The 18,437-nt window shown below is 41.0% G+C and overlaps 1 protein-coding gene across 1 annotated transcript in view; it reads left to right on the top strand.

The window, feature by feature from the left end:
• Window positions 1–14,388, top strand: part of LOC144766733 (protein-glutamine gamma-glutamyltransferase E-like) — a 238,670-nt gene extending 224,282 nt beyond the window's left edge. The window contains exon 12 of the mRNA XM_078650485.1: window positions 13,817–14,388. Coding sequence (XP_078506611.1) covers window positions 13,817–13,979 — 163 coding nt within the window. The 3' untranslated portion in view covers window positions 13,980–14,388. The remainder of the gene's footprint in view (window positions 1–13,816) is intronic.
• Window positions 14,389–18,437: the final 4,049 nt, after the last annotated feature.

Below are 18,437 nucleotides of genomic sequence, written 5' to 3'. Positions count from 1 at the left end.
AGAGACGAGAGATACCATCCCTCATTCATCCTAGATTCCAGGTACAGAACTGAATAACCCCTTGCAGAGAATTCTTTAGTCAGTCACTTGGCAAAACAAACTTAACTTAAACTGTAACTTTCTATTCCCGCCCACGTATCAGGCTTAGGTCAGGTACACGGGGTAGGCGTAGTTAGAAACACCAGTTGAGTACGATTAGTCAAATGTAAATGTGTATGTATTCATTTTATTCATTTTAAACCTTCATATGGCTTAGAAACCATATCAATGTTTTTACAGTATTATTTTATACTTCTGCTTTTATTGTATGCACTTTACTTAACCATAAGTATTGCAATAATATCGATCCATTTCTCTTGTATGAGAAAAAAGACTGATCAATAAATAACATCTTTTATTGAACACGCCCGTCTCTTCCTTTTCTCTACAATCTGGTGAGACTAAGAATGCACGTACTGACTGAGTAAAATAAGTCGTCTTTTGTTTTCACACGACTCTAGAGATACACTCTTGATTAGGGGAGAGCAAAGTTGTCATGTTCTATGGTTGTCAGAAACTAAATCCCTTCTTGTCTATCCAGGGAGGTTCAACTCCTCCTTGCCTATTCGAGAAAGTTTCTAGTGAACTCTGAGCTAGCTGGCAAAACCCAAAACTTTAAGTCTAATATCGACAGTAGTAGACCTAGTTAACGTCTGGTCTAGGCCTATACTAATGAAGGTATTATTCCAATGCGCAGAGCCTATTGGGATAATAGGAACTACACTACATGGCGCCCAACGCGTTTGGAAGGGCGATAAAACTAACGTAAGACATTTAGAGTAACTCAGTCGTGCTTTTTCACTCAGACCCCTTTTTTCCCATAATACTCCAAAGACGTCTGGAGTGGGTAAAAGGTAATATCCGCCAGACCTCGCAGGAGGAAACTCCTATGTATGGTCCTTGGTTTAGTCAATGTTGAAGGATACACTGTTCCAAAATATTGTGCATCTAATCTTTGTTTCCATAAGAAACCTGATCTGCAAACAAACTAAATAACCTTCCTGTCGGTAAAATGGTAGACAGTGATGAAGAAAGAGAGACAGTTAGGATAGCAACTGAACTCGCAGCAGCTGATAATGCACTGCTAGACACAGACCCGGATATAATACTCATCCCGGTCATCAAGAGGAAATCTATAACTTTAAAACTTATAGAAAATGGACTGACACCTAGAGGTGGCACAGTCATATTTGTGATTGAGGCACACGAATATCGGCAGACAGAGGTATATTATTCATGGATACATTTTCCAGCAGCAAATGCTGTAACAAAGTACTTCCACTATTACAAAACAGAGGACCCTCCTAATGAGTACACTCCTTTCGAGGAGGTGGAAGTACCACTTAAATTTCAAGAGCATCTGCTCTTATTTAATGGCGCCCTAAAACATAATAATCACATCACCAGGCTCGGTCCATTAGGTAGACCAGGAGCAACGTGGCCGGTTCTAGCCGGATACACACCACATCCAGACTTCGATGGGATGTCTGCAGCAAACCTTTTAATACAACTAAAACAATTAATAAAATTACATAGACAATTAGTCCAATATGTAATGCGGACTTCAACAATTCTACCAGCAATTAAAATTCCACAGCTGACCCCTCACCAGGGGAACACAAATAAAATTACACCACAGAACATACAATCCTGCCTAGGTAAGGTACCAGCTAAACGGGAACAAATAGCATTCTGGTTAGCACAAAAAATCACCCAAATAGAGGCGGTGTTTCCAGACACCACCCCGTTAGAAAAACACAGGATTCTGACTATCTGTCTTCCAATGGGAATCGCACCACACGTGGAGGACTGTGACACTTGGGGTACAGTCTTTGCTTCCATCTACACAAAAACGCACGGTGTTCCATCCATTTCGGTAATACCAGATGTGCTAAAACAAATTCAAGACGAATACGGTCCAGAACCCGCTTTAACTCTTGGTATGAAATTACTAAAAGACTTCAAGCAGGTCTCGGCTATATTATTAGCCAACATAAAGGGAGAAGCAGCAAATGTGGCGATCCGCCAGAGGTTAAAGGAGACAGATATAGCAGACCAACCAGCTGAAATTGCCAGAATTATAGAAAAATCATATGAGGAACTAGGTAGAGATAGTTTAGGTGGAATACCAGTAAAACCACAACTGATTGAAAGTCCCGAAAAAATATTTTTTAATAATAATTCAACATCACAAAAAAAGAGCTGGGATGGAAACAAACAATCCAATCCTAAAGAAAAGAAATTCCAGTCCAGAGGAAGGTCTCCTAGGCGGAGAGAAAAATCTCCGAACCAAAGACACAGGTCACCCCAAAGTGACCCCTCTGGGAAAAGATATAACCTTAGAAATAGGGATAATATAAAGAAGCCTGATAGATATCAAGACATTGATACACGTCCCTCTCAATCTTTTCAGACTTCCTCGCAGAAATCGGAAAGAAGAGGACGATCAGAACAAAGAGAAGAGCACGCCAAGTCCAAAGACAAGGAACCTGCTCATCTAAAAAAGAAATTACAATTTCCAAAAAAGAAGGTAGCCAGTATCAAGGTAGTTAACAATGCCGAGAATACTGAGGACACAACTGAAAAACGGAGAATGGGCTCAGACAATGCTAGACAGCGCAGCAGAAGTGAGCATAGCTCGCAAAGTCCTTATGAATCTTCTGGAGACAGTGGACACGAATGAATATCTTCAAGTGGAAACTGCAGACACCAGAGTTAGCAAACCTCACAAAATATATGAAATAACTTTACGTATAGAAGGGGATAAGACTAGAAAAATAAGGGGACTATTTTGGGATAATCTCTCCAAGGGCTATGACATCCTTCTAGCTGAAAAAGACTGGCCACCAGAGTTTGTCAGGGAGTGCCCTCATGGCGAAGAAATAATTATGCCTGCCTTCTCAAATCATATCCCAATTCATAAAAAATACACACTTGCCAGAAAGTGGGCAGTAGCTCAAGCTCCTGCTTTATATAAAAATCATGTAGGATGGGATGAGGACTCTCCTCCTCACAAATCCAGTTAAAATCACAACCTACTGCACAAAGACAGTACCCAATTAAGCAAGAAGCTAAAAAACAGGTAAAAGAAATCCTAGATCAACTAGAATACGAGGGGGTGATTGAAACTTGCACCTCACAAATGAACAACCCTTTGTTTCCGGTCTCCAAACCAGACAATTCATATCGTCTAGTTTTGGATTACCGACACCTTAACTCATGTTGCAAAACTTTTGCAGTGCAAAACTCGCATAGTGCTGCACTAATGAATAACATAGTGCGCAAAAAATACAAAACAACATTAGACATCTCTAATGGATTCTTTTGTCAAAACATAGCACCAGAGAGCAGATATTTGTCTGCATTCTCAATAAATGGCACTCAAAAACAATTCTGTCGGTTAGCCCAGGGGTACAAGAATAGCCCAGGGGTATTCTCAGCGAGAGTAACAGAATTACTACAAACATATGATGACGAAGCATTATCTTATGTCGACGACATATACTTAACAGATGATGACTTGGATACTCACTTGAAGAGAGTGAACACCATAATACTTGGGTTCGCAGCAGAGGGTTACAAATTCAACTTTAAAAAATCCAGAATTGCCCATCTAACAGTCCTGTTCTTAGGATACGAATTATCAAGTGAAGGCAAAAGCCTGGCTGACAATTTCCTAGAGAAATGTGCCGTACTCCAAGCACCTAGAACACTAAAAAACCTACAGTCAATTCTAGGCTTCCTAAATTTCGGAAGAACATACATTGCAAATTACGCAGAAAGGGTCAAACCCCTTTATGATCTAATAAAACCAGATTTTAAAAGAACCAATTGGACTCAAATACACACAGAAATTTTGAGATCCTTACAAACAGACATGTTAATTAAAACAAAATTAGAAACACGTGATAACACACGCAATCTTGTGATTCGAGTCATCCCAGGAAGATGCGGATTCACATACCTGACCTCTAATGAGGGAGAAAAGGTACCAATTGCATTCAAATCACACTTGTACACAGAAGCTGAAAAGAAATTCAGCATTAAAGAAAACATTGTTCATGCAGTTCAAACCGCAATAGCTAGAGAAAAAGATCAAGCGGACGGTAGACATATCACAGTCAGAACAGCAGAATCAGCCTTTGAGGCATTAACAACACCTTGTAATTTACCAACAACAACATTGAATCCGGAATGGATACAATGGGTGAATTCAATTACAACGGACAAAGTATACTACTACTTTGATCCAGAACTAAAGGAATTGAAAAATCTAGAATATGAAAGAACATTCCCTCTGCCTATCGACATTCTGCCCTTACGACAATACGCTTGTGTAATCTATACAGACGGACATGCTCAACCCTCCGTTTGGGGAGAACAAGCATACAACCCAACATGTGAGATTACAAAAGAAGTGTGGCGCGGAGGTAAACTAAGACCTCTATTAACAAAAACACACTCAGTAGAAACTAATTCAGAACAACAGACTGAAATAATAGCATTGAAAATGGCGCTAGATAATGCGGATCGCGAATTCCCGACACTTATAGTGTCCGATTCATATTACTGCGTCAAATCATATAACAGCGATTTGCAGACATGGATTCAAAACGGTTACAAAGATGACACAGGTGCAACAATAAAGCAAAAACTGCTTTGGGAACAAATAGCTCTTTTACAAAAAGAACTACCAAAGACTCACGTGACACACTCACTGAGTCATCAGCGTGATGGCGTTCACGTTGCAGGGAATTCATTGGCTGAGACAGCCACAGCGGTAGCAACTAAATCGGCTTCCGTAGCTCGAAAAAAGCGTACAGTGAAGTATATTGACGGTGAAACAGTGCTGGCGGTGAAAACGTCATCAAAAGGCGACTGCTCAGCGCTACCGATCAATTATCTACTCAATTATACATACATAATCGATGCAAACTCCGTCCCTTTTGCTCGAATCCCTGGAGTGGGGGATAGAGTGATTCCAAACATGGACAGGAGAAACTTGTTAATAGCAGACGCACATATGGGTGAGGGTCTCAGACACCTCAAACTAAAAGATTCTCTGGAAGAATTACAATCAAGGTACTGGTGGCCAGGCATGAGTCTGCATCATACCATTTTTGTAAAGAACTGCCCAAACTGTAACAGAAATCGCAGTGGTGAGAGAAACGGTGTAATACCGTGTCGTTTCACTCCAGAAAAAATCAACAGTAAAAAGCAAAGCGTCCGATTAACATATACAGGCTAGTTTCCACTTATAATGTAGATCATCAGCACTCGGCTGACGTCTGGACTGTTATACAAAGATTTGCGAGTCTAAATGGCATATACGCTAAGAGCATGCTACGTTTGACCATTGTTTTCAATCTGGCCCTCCAGCCTGAGGGGAAAAAATGGCCAAGTGAGCATAGCACAGCGGGACTCTTCTCACTTCCTTCCTGAGGGATACGGGATGGTGTAAAGAAAAAACCAAGGCATACAGCTATCTATAACAGAAAGGATATTAGGTTCGAGAGCTGGGTGGGTCAAACATCTAATAAGTGTCCAACGTAGTCTAAATAACTTGCCAAGAAATTCTCTGAAGGGATTCAGTCCGTACGAATTATTATTTGGAACTAGGATGTTAGTCTTAGACCTCGACAGTCAGACTTCAGTGGTGAAGGAAAAAAGCTTTGATATCAAAGATCGTTTGGCTGTTTTGCAGGACTTAAACGAAACAAGAAAAGACCTGAGCAACATAAAGTTGAAACAGCAGCCAACAACCACTGAAGAACCACCACCTGTCCCAGCAAGACCTGTCTGGATTCCAAAAGTCGGGGATCTAGTCAGAGAAAAGATCGCGGTAAAGAAGGAATTTGGGCCTTCTTACAGAAAAGCAGTTCCTGTCTTGTCTGTCAACGGGACAAGATCAGTTGTACTACCGCCGCTTGCTGGTAAAAAGGAGAACCGAGTTGTATCCATCGACCTGGTAAAACCACAACATGTGGCCGATAACAAATAGTAGGCCAAGTGGACTCCCGAGAAGTAGTAGAACACCAAGATTTGCTACTAACACAGAGGTTCAATCTAAGAGGCTAATCACATTCGAAACGCCTACAGAACTACAACAAGGACTATTGGCTGAGACAGCCACAGCGGTAGCAACTAAATCGGCTTCCGTAGCTCGAAAAAAGCGTACAGTGAAGTATATTGACGGTGAAACAGTGCTGGCGGTGAAAACGTCATCAAAAGGCGACTGCTCAGCGCTACCGATCAACTATCCACTCAATTATACATACATAATCAATGCAAACTCCGTCCCTTTTGCTCGAATCCCTGGAGTGGGGGATAGAGTGATTCCAAACATGGACAGGAGAAACTTGTTAATAGCAGACGCACATATGGGCGAGGGTCTCAGACACCTCAAACTAAAAGATTCTCTGGAAGAATTACAATCAAGGTACTGGTGGCCAGGCATGAGCCTGCATCATACCATTTTTGTAAAGAACTGCCCAAACTGTAACAGAAATCGCAGTGGTGAGAGAAACGGTGTAATACCGTGTCGTTTCACTCCAGAAAAAATCAACAGTAAAAAGCAAAGCGTCCGATTAACATATACAGGCTAGTTTCCACTTATAATGTAGATCATCAGCACTCGGCTGACGTCTGGACTGTTATACAAAGATTTGCGAGTCTAAATGGCATATACGCTAAGAGCATGCTACGTTTGACCATTGTTTTCAATCTGGCCCTCCAGTCTGAGGGGAAAAAATGGCCAAGTGAGCATAGCACAGCGGGACTCTTCTCACTTCCTTCCTGAGGGATACGGGATGGTGTAAAGAAAAAACCAAGGCATACAGCTATCTATAACAGAAAGGATATTAGGTTCGGGAGCTGGGTGGGTCAAACATCTAATAAGTGTCCAACGTAGTCTAAATAACTTGCCAAGAAATTCTCTGAAGGGATTCAGTCCGTACAAATTATTATTTGGAACTAGGATGTTAGTCTTAGACCTCGACAGTCAGACTTCAGTGGTGAAGGAAAAAAGCTTTGATATCAAAGATCGTTTGGCTGTTTTGCAGGACTTAAACGAAACAAGAAAAGACCTGAGCAACATAAAGTTGAAACAGCAGCCAACAACCACTGAAGAACCACCACCTGTCCCAGCAAGACCTGTCTGGATTCCAAAAGTCGGGGATCTAGTCAGAGAAAAGATCGCGGTAAAGAAGGAATTTGGGCCTTCTTACAGAAAAGCAGTTCCTGTCTTGTCTGTCAACGGGACAAGATCAGTTGTACTACCGCCGCTTGCTGGTAAAAAGGAGAACCGAGTTGTATCCATCGACCTGGTAAAAACCACAACATGTGGCCGATAACAAATAGTAGGCCAAGTGGACTCCCGAGAAGTAGTAGAACACCAAGATTTGCTTCTAACACAGAGGTTCAATCTAAGAGGCTAATCACATTCGAAACGCCTACAGAACTACAACAAGGACTATGCAACAATGCAATGGAACTTAGACCTCTGAAAACCCAAATAAAAACATTTAGCAGAGACAAACCAATCTATAATGAAGTAACAAACGACTATGCAAGAAACAGTAATCCTGAAGCAATTGGAACAATTGACAGAACTGCATCCGGCTACTTCATAAACTTCGATGATTCCTCTGAAGGCTTCACTGAATCAAAAACACAGCCATCAACAAAAACCTTTAAAGATAAAGTTAAATTACTTTTGAAACAACTGAAAGAAACATATCTAATTTCTCCATGGATTGAATTTTGGGTGGGTTTTGGTGCATTTATCCTCATACTTTGGCTCATCATGGTACCAACTTTGGGACGCTTCATTGAGGGAAAATATGCTAAAATGGACACAGCAAGTCAGAAAATCAACTTGATCCTCAAACCACACACATCTTCACACGTCGAGAAAAGAGAACTTTCTTCAGTCAACTTCACAGCCAATCCTATACCGGGTGGGGTAGCATGGGACAAAACTGACTACGAAATTTATGGGCCGGTTGAAATCCTGAAATATCCACACCAAATTAAGATCTCGTTGAGTGACTTTGTAAAACCGAGCTCATTTGCTGATGATTGGGACTTTGAAAGTATAAATAATATGATGTCTGACTTAGTGATGTCTGCTAAATTTACCAAACATGATTATTTGCAGGGTTCGACAAATTATGATAGTATGTACTGTTATAACCACTATGGTAACCATTTTCTACATAGATCTGCACAACCTAGAAATGTTTTAAATTATAATCAATGGGAACATTGTGCAACCCCTCCAAAAGGAAGCTCAAGAACCGTTTATGACAAATATTCATACTTTTCAGGTTTTAACACAAGTAATGCCGAAACATTTTATTTCAAATTGTCAAATAAGACAGGGACAAAGACCATGATAACAAACACGAAATTGATATATTCAGACTCATTCTTTGAACAAATGAATACTTTTGGTTTTGATTATTGGGACAAAAATGTTGAAGTAAAAAGTGTTTGGGGTACAAAAGAATGGCAAGTACAGGGTATAGAATCTTTGTTTAGAGCCTGCATGATCCCAGAACAAATTATATTTTTAAATGACACTGTTCAACAAACTACCTGTCTTGGCTTAGCCAAAATCAAAGACTTAAATAAACCGTCTATTCCAAAACCAACAATGAACAGCAATAGCTCCACAGATGAAGAGATAGACGTAAATTATGTATTAAACCAAAACAGAACACATCCTGATTGGAAACAGTGGTTGATCTGGCCCACAGATACTAATAACTGTCAAAACAGATTCCTGAACAAAACACAGGGGTTCCAAATGACCAGGCCAGGCCCTAGATATTCACAAAGACAACACCCAGGAATAATAACCACCTACAGTGTGGGCAAATTATGCCTTCAGTGGCTACAGACTTCCACACTGGCAGAAATTAAGCAACACCTAACTTTACTTACTGATGGTGCTGACTTGCGTGATTTCATTATGGGACCGCGCAAACAGCGTCAGAAACGTTTCATAGCAGCCTCTGTATATGCAGCATACAACGAGGCCTGGAAGGTGACTCAAATTGAGACAGCAGAAAGAATACGGGAAATTGACCGTATTAATTTGGAAAAATCACTTTCTGTAGTGGACAATGGGTTAATGACTCTGTCCAGAATTTTTTCTTTGGACAGCATTGTGTCTTCAGCAATCGACATATTATCGCAAGACTTACTGTTGTTACAACACGGTCAGTCTCAATTGCGTTCTATTGTACAGCTTGGCTGGACGTTACAAAATCTGCGTTCAGGCTATGTGCCTTGGCGTTTAATCAACACAACGTCACTATTCAATATCTTTAACCTTACTGATAAACAAATCAGTATGGCACAAAAGGGTGCTGATTATACAATTCTGAGCATTGAGAAACTCGAGAGATTACCAGTGACAATGTCAGAACGACCTGTCAGTGAATGGATAATACATGGGATAATTAATATTCCAATATCAACCTTCAGGTTTCAATACTGCCAAAAATATATACAGGCTGGCATGTACGAAAAATTGGGAAAGGGGTACATTAAAACAACATGGAACTTGCCCTATTCACATGCATGTGTCAGTAATAAAGGACAGAAAGTGTTTCTTAGTGGCAATAATTGTGCAATGTCACTGAGCGGTACACTTCTGTGTAATGGAATTAGTTTGCATGGAGCCTGTGAAGGGAACTCAAATAACCTTTCATGTCACCAGCTAGGCGCACCTGCAACAGAGATACAACCATTCTTTCAAAGACTCTATAATGGGAGTTACATTCTAATTGTAGATCGCAGATGCTGTAGTCTTATGCCCGGGACTCCTTATCTCGTAACTACGACTGCGAAGGTCAAGTGCTGTGGACGCTTATTGTTCCCCAGCTCCCTTCCAGACAGGGAGGCAAGGGCATGGCCCAACTTGAAAATTACTTCTATTCGAATAGATACTTTAAGCAGAATGAAAACAGTGCTTCTTCAGACGCCGACCAGACTCACGTCATCAAAAGAAACGTATGATCTCCTAGTCGCAAGGACGACTGCAGAGATTCACTCCTTATTATCAACTAATTCCCCCATACATTTCGCAGGAATCCTGAATGAAATCTTAAATATTTCTGATACCAGAGGAGTCTCAAAAGTATTTAAGACAGTATTTTCGATGGCATTAACACCATTCAAAGCCATACTGGGTATTTTTCCAGATTTCGTCCATTCGATTTTAGGCGGACTTCCCCTCATTTTAGGACTAATTGCAGGAATCCTATTCCTAGTCCTTATATTTCGTTATGGCAAACCATGTCACAGACAAAACACCTGCGACAAGGGAAGAAACAATCCTAGCCATTGGATACCGGGACCGGATATCAAAAATCCTGGGACTATCCCGGCTTAGAGACCTGAACATGACTTGGTTTCTTTCATTTCGACCAATGTGGCATCGATGTGTTTTACCTGTATTAAGGTGCTTGCTATGCGGAGAAGAATGCGTGTTAGACACCTGTCTGACTCTACAATCAGATGCGCCAATGGATGCAGAAACATTGTTGAGTCCAATAAAGGCTCATGCTTTGTGCTGCCCTCAACGGCTACCAATCCTGATGACGGCATTCGTGGAAGCTTCACCACTACGATTAAGGGGTAGTGAAGTTCAAGATGAAAGCAGCATTGATCAGGTACGACCTTCTGTCAGCAATACTAATCAAAACGTCAATGGAAACAATCATGCGCACGAATGCATGGTTACATCTTTTTCCGAGTTGGTGGAACTCTCCCAGGAAGCTGTTGACAGCTTTTTCGACAGTCTAAATGATATGATGTTCTCACCAGAGCAGAAATAGAGACTTTTGAGCAAGCTCGCACACGGCGTTCCCTGAATTTGGCCTTCAACTAGAATAGCAAAAAACCATGAACAATTTTCCCTCCAGTTCACGGACAGCAATTTTTTTTCAGCAGCCCCAAAATATTTTTACGAAGTTTTCGGGACACTTATTTTCTGCTTAAAGTAAGAACTATTCTTAGAGAACTAAACTTTATATTTTTAGATACTTTGTAGACATTAGCTGCCCGCTGGTATGTTCATAATTATTTTATTCTGTGATGGAATGGTCTCGAACCTTTTTTCTGTATTAAGAGCCATTTCATGTGTGAATTCTCGTATACAAATTAGTGATAATGTATAGATATGCGTGATTACTTTAGCGTTATTCTACAGCTTGAGTGCATATATTACATGTGACTGTTTTTTCCGTATATTTGATAATTTCAAAATGCATTTATGTATTTTGGGGTGGTAAGGTATACACGATACTCTACAGTATGTTTTACTATGCATAGATTCGTAAATATGTCCATAGTTAGCGTGGAGTGGGTGTGATGTATTCCTATAGGTTCTGTATCGATCCCCCTATTCCTGACCCTATTCTGGTTAACAAGTTAACTAGCAGCCATCCCATGAGGCAGAAAACCCCCATGATGCAGGAACCGTTATCTGATAAAGCCACACTACGGCACAGGAACGTGTTATCTGATTAGGTCATAGCGCTTGCCATCTAATTAGACAAGCGATATTCCTCCAGCCCCTGATAAGGCATACGGAGTTCTCAAAACAAATCAAACCTATGACAGACCTGGGAAAAACCCTGCGGCCATTGTTTTGATTTCACCGAGAACTTCAGCAAAAGAATGTGCTAACGACCAGGTCGTATGACATCCTTATTGACGTATCTATGTCCATCCTTACGTCAATCTCGGCACCTTAAAGGTATAAATATTACCGATATTGCCCTATGCAAACACACGCGGTGGTGACGAGATCGGAGCAGCCAGACTTGCCGAAGCCCAGAGCAGAGCAGACCCCGCTGGCGCAGCCCCGCCTTCCTGACGCGCTGAAAACGAGACGCTGCTTTCTCCTGCCGAGAAATCCAGCTCCGGCGCTTCCGGGTAGCCCTCGCAGGCAGCCTGGAATATCGAGACCAGAGACGAGAGATACCATCCCTCATTCATCCTAGATTCCAGGTACAGAACTGAATAACCCCTTGCAGAGAATTCTTTAGTCAGTCACTTGGCAAAACAAACTTAACTTAAACTGTAACTTTCTATTCCCGCCCACGTATTAGGCTTAGGTCAGGTACACGGGGTAGGCGTAGTTAGAAACACCAGTTGAGTACGATTAGTCAAATGTAAATGTGTATGTATTCATTTTAAACCTTCATATGGCTTAGAAACCATATCAATGTTTTTACAGTATTATTTTATACTTCTGCTTTTATTGTATGCACTTTACTTAACCATAAGTATTGCAATAATATCGATCCATTTCTCTTGTATGAGAAAAAAGACTGATCAATAAATAACATCTTTTATTGAACACGCCCGTCTCTTCCTTTTCTCTACAATCTGGTGAGACTAAGAATGCACGTACTGACTGAGTAAAATAAGTCGTCTTTTGTTTTCACACGACTCTAGAGATACACTCTTGATTAGGGGAGAGCAAAGTTGTCATGTTCTATGGTTGTCAGAAACTAAATCCCTTCTTGTCTATCCAGGGAGGTTCAACTCCTCCTTGCCTATTCGAGAAAGTTTCTAGTGAACTCTGAGCTAGCTGGCAAAACCCAAAACTTTAAGTCTAATATCGACAGTAGTAGACCTAGTTAACGTCTGGTCTAGGCCTATACTATTGAAGGTATTATTCCAATGCGCAGAGCCTATTGGGATAATAGGAACTACACTACAGAAGAACCCGGTCAAGCTGCAGTGGCATTGACAAGGGGAGACTGGTTGAACTTACCACATGCCATGGCTTAGACAAAAAATTGCATTCACAGTTTCCTTCTTTGTGATCTCAATAGCTGGTGTGTGTTACAAACAGAACAATGGCCACACATAGTATAACTGAGTACCCTTTGCGAAGCTGGTGTACTTTTGTCATGCTATGCAAAAAGTAATAGTGCACTCAGGAAATGGACATGGATAAAATGGAAGCACGAGGAAATCGAAAATATGAGAACACTAAGGGCCTGAATATGAATTTGGCAGTCCATGGGACAGCAAAACCCATGATTGCGGTCCAAGCACCGCAACACTGCGGCACCAACCGCCGTATTCAGAGCGTGGCTGTCAGACCGCCACAGGACTGCTGCAACTGCCGGGGTTCTGTGACCCTGCAGCAGTGGCACAGCTCTCAGAGGCAGCAATATGCTGGAGATGCTGCTGGGGTACCTCCGAGTATATTATAAGTTTCCTCACACACATCCTTTCTACAGCGGTGAGCCAGCCATGGAAAGGGTTGCAGTGAGGCTACACAGGGGGCCCTTACAGAGCTCCCAGTCACCTCTGTGCCTGGGGGTGCATGCAGGGGGGCACATGATGTGCCCCCTGTATTTTTGCACCCTCCCCAGTTCCAGCATGGGAAGGAATGCATTAAATGGTGCATTTTCTCCCGCGCAGGAACGTGCTGCAGCAGTCCCACGGTGGAGCCTTTCTTATCTCTCCTTTGAGCCTTAGAAAGGCACCGCTGCAGCACCGTCCGCCTGACCTGGATTCCAGTCGTAATCCGGAGGGCGGTCTCACTACAGATTTGGTGGACCTCCCGCTGACTGCTGGAGTGGCACTCTGCGGGACGATCGCCAAAGTCGTAATCAGACTCTTAGTGTTACAAGTGTAATATGAATGCTTTCCTTGATGGGTTTTCAGTGAGCTTCTCTTCTGCAGTGCCCATTCCATCGGGCAAATTGCGTGCATTAACTGTTACTTTCTTTTATCATTTCAGAGTAATCTCAATAAAGCCAAAGGAGACTTTAAAAACTTCGTTTGACTTCAGCCCCATTGCCATGGGCAATAAGCAGCTTGCAGTCAACTTCTCTTGTAACAAGTTTTGCAATGTAAAAACGTTTGCGGAAGTTGTGGTAGTTGAAGATAAAATTTCCAGTTGAACAAAAGGTAGTTTGTAATATGATGGTATCTTGCATTGCAGGTCTTAATGCCTCTTCTCTATCTCCTCTTTTCTTATCTTAAACAATTTCAAGTCAAGTTCAGTAGACGACTTTGAAACTGGGAATAAAACAGACAGGGTGCATTCTCAGCTCTGGTACCTCCCTGGACCTTCTGATTCATGGCATTACATCACCTGCAGGCACTAAGGCTCCTGCACCATGTAATAACAGTGACATAAAACCAAACATGTGAACATGGACCCATGATTTAAAAGTAATATATTCTTCCAGACATATGTTCCTAAGACTATTTTTACCATGTGACTTTTGCATTCTTGCCATAAGAAACTCCCTTCTTGAAGCACCTTGAAAAAGCCCCACGCCTGTGAGCCACCCACAAGACTATTGAACAACAACAGCGGAATCTGTAACCATCTGTTAATCTATCTTCTCACAACTTGCATTAAAATATGTGATAACCTGCTTTGATGTTTCCTATGTTAATGTTTCTTACGAACAAAATAATGCAATGTTAATCAAATAAGTGTACCTATACAAGTACATGAAAATGGTTGCCTAGACGCATTTGATAGTTGCATCTCAATTTTAGAACTTTAAGAATTAACTAATGAACAGGGCCTGAAATTAAAAACGGGTTTTACTAAGACTATCATGGGGGAGAAGTTCCTTAACCCATACACATCTATTTGTGGCTTTAGAGTCCTGGAAATTATTATGTCAACAACAGATATGAATGGCCATGCTATGGGAATATATGTACAATAGAAGAGGTGTTGCGTGTCGTTAGCCTCCTGGGTTTAACGACACGCTCTGCCATTTTGAAAGTGCAAAGCTGCACCATCTTCACAAGAATGTGGTGCAGCCTTGCGTTTCCCCCTGCGATGGGGCGAAGTTTAACAACTTAGCACCAACGCAGGCACCCTTGCACCAGAGTACAAGGGTGTCTGTGTGCATAGGAGGATTGGTTATGTGTAGGAACAGTAGCGGACGGTGGTGTGAGTGGTGCGGGCCGTTGGGCGGGGCTGTAGCAGGGTGGGGGTAGTAAACTATGGAATACGGCCCAACGGAGGTAAGTAAACAAATGAATAAATAAAATGAATTTCGATGCGTGCGCAGCATTGCCAAATGCAATGCAGCGCACGCAACATTTTATTTATTTATTTATTTGTTTACTTACCTCAGTTGGGCCGTATTTCATAGTTTACTACCCCCCACCCTGCTCCACCCCCACTCCGCCCCGCAGCACTACTACCATCGTCCGCTACTGTGTAGGATGGTGTCCCTTCCTACCCATAAACAATCCTAAAATGCCATTTTGTATCTTTTATGTATGCTGCTTACGCAGCACATATTAAAGTTACAAAAAAGGCATTTTTTAAAAGGTTTTTTTATGTACAGGAATTGTTACCTTCCTGTACATAAACAAACCATTGCATTTTGCTTTTTCCATGTGTGCGGCACAAGGCAGCAAACATGGAAAAAGCAAAAACAAGGAGAAATAACACATTTCTCCTCGTTTGGCCAACTTGAGACCAGGGTTTTCCTGGTCTTAATTTTGGCGCTGCCTCCTATTTTCGCCACCCTTGCACATAGGGGGTAACGTCAAATACAATGGGTGTTGCGGTGGAACGCCCACCGTAACACCCACTGTACGCCCCTTTCACGCTAAACATAGCATGAAAGGGTGCCTTATGTAGAAGGAAGCGGTAAGCCCCGTAAAACATATGGCAAGACCCCTATCGCCATGGGAACGTCACAAAAAGTGGCATTCACATGGCGATAGGGGTGTGTACATATGCTCCTGAGAGTTTAGGGGAGTTGTGGCATTGGCATTGTATAAGGGGTCACTATCAAAAATCTACAGATAAAGGAACAACACTTTATCATGCAGGTCATCCAGCCTGTGGGGATCTGCAGACCTGAAGGAACAGGTCGAAAATGCATAACAGGAGTTTGCTCACCAACAGATTTATAAGCCAGTTGTAACCTTCACACAATGTAAGAATGTTTTAATCCACAAACATTTTGCCAGGAAAAACCTGATGACATTTGTTCCAAAAGTGCCCTATTCACAATGGTTTTGCATCTCGAAACATGGAGTAAAATGACACATGTATGTTATTCACCATTCTAAAATATTAATCTCTGAATGGACCAGTACCTTCATCCTAGAGAAATACCAAACCTTGTAGACCTGGTAATTTGAGGTGAAATATCCAACTAAAATAATTTGGCCACCAATGAGCGTCCTACTTTATTAGTCACTAGGAGAATCTGTAGAAATTGAAGATGTTTTAGAAGAGAAAGTCACGTACCTTTGGTAATGTTGTATGTTAACGGTTATTGGATTTTCTCTACAGAGTATTTATAAATAGTTATTCTGCCACTCAGCTTTTGTCAATTATAACAGCATTGGAAGACAGTTATGTATGAGCAGTTAACCATAACTTGTACAATTCCTATTTTTTTGTCTAATGTCATTGTGCAAATAGTGGATCTTCTAAATAGCACTGCTACAGTTAAGGTTAAGTTATCCTTTCCTGAAACATTTTTGAACAGTAGGTTTTGAATTTCTTGTCTCCAAATGCCAGTTAGTAATTTTATAGTTAATAAATTAATTTTCTGACAAAGAAAATCATATTCTGTTTCGAAGATTTATTTTTGGTTCTAAATGAAATGTTTTAATTGGTAATAAATTTAGCAACTAACACTTAACCTGGAGTTGGTTTAAATAATTACATTTTTACTTGAAAATTCAATTTTTAGTGTTTTTGTGCTAGAAAATGCAATTCATCCTAAACACCAGCTTGTTTTCTTTTGAAAAAAGTCATTATTTTGTTTATAAATACCAGCTATTCAATTTGGTGACACCAACGTTTTCTTCATTCGGCAATCTACTGTTTTCTGGAGATACATTATTGTTATCATTTGCATGATATTGGACAGTATTCTGGAATGCACCTATGCTGACACCCATTTGTTGAAAATTCATCAAATTATTTATATTTCAAAACACGTTTATGAAGTTCGTATTGAAGCACTATTTTAAAATGGTCTTCCACGCAAAACACATTAAAGCAGGCATATCTCAATTTTCTTTTCATCAACCCTATTCTACCTTGACATGTACATAGATATTTCTGGGATAGAAATGAATAATACAATGAGAAATACTCGGCAGTATTGTGAAAAAATTATATATGTTAAATAGAAAATCTATGTACTATTGAAAACACATGAAAATGCCCTTTCAGTTTGAAAATGTTTATTAGCACAACAAATGGGGTAATTTTCAGTAAGTATTAATACGGACATAAAATGGACAGTCACAACTGAGAACGTACTTTGAGAACATTTAATGTATACTTACAGATACTACTGCACATCTGGTTGGGATTAGCACAACGTTACAGACATCAGTCAACATAAATAATCGCAGCTAATGGAATATAAAAGAAACCTTATTAATCAGGAAAAATATTTATGTCCGCTAGGCTTATATACAGTGCTACCTCGTGTGGATGTCTGGGTAAAATATGTTAATGAAAGTGCAGATTGATGAAAGTTACACGATTTGATACTCTCCAAGTTGAGGTTCAATTTCGCCTTCTACTATCATCTATTTATTTTTGCATTTTTTGGAGCACCTTTTCAGGGTGAGTCATTTGTGAGCTTCACAAAGAACTCAAAAACGTAGACAGCGAACAAGAGGACAGAAGTAGCAAAGCCAATGAAACAATAAAGGTCAAATATGAATAATGGGAATGGTAGGGTAGGTTGGTTGTCCGTCCAGTATCACTTGTAACAGTGGTGCCGCATGGTGCAACTGCAGGTTGGAGTTTAGAACAGATTTGAATTTGTTTAGCGAGCGCTGTTACATTTGAGGTGATAGTTTCACATATATCCTGACATTATGCAGTTTAAGTTTTTTCCTGAATCTTAGTAGGGTTGGTGCTCAGTCAGGAGGGAGTTCAGGAAGGGGGCTATTGCACTGCAGTAGGTCCTTTTTTGTGTTTGAGGTCCTTAAATGTGGTCCGCTTACATGACTAAAGTGGATCTGTTCCTCAGACCTCTTCTCTTCCTGAGATCGTGAGATCAGAAAGGTATGGGGAACAGTTTAGGGGGATGGGTTTGTAGGTGAGAGATCTAATTCTGGGTTTGATTTTAGCAGGGAAGGGTAGCCAATGAAGTTCTTTGAGAATGGGTGAGGTATGATCAACTTTGCATGTAGAGGCCAGTAAAAGAGCAGTGAATGGAACACTGCTTTGATGGGGTTCAGCATGGAGTGCGTGATACCTACCAGGACGGCGATTGTAGAGTCAAAGTGAGAAAGATAAATCATTTAGCAATGTTGTAGGTGAGCGAGAGGGAGGCTTTTTAGCCAGGGTTTTGGTGTGGAGTAGGTAGAAGGTCACTGATTTGGGGATTCTTTTTATG

The sequence above is a fragment of the Lissotriton helveticus genome, chromosome 7 (genome assembly GCF_964261635.1).
Source record: "Lissotriton helveticus chromosome 7, aLisHel1.1, whole genome shotgun sequence".
Lineage (NCBI taxonomy): Eukaryota > Metazoa > Chordata > Amphibia > Caudata > Salamandridae > Lissotriton > Lissotriton helveticus.
The sequence above is the reverse complement of the archived record's forward strand: the minus strand, read 5'-3'. Positions and strand labels throughout refer to the sequence as shown.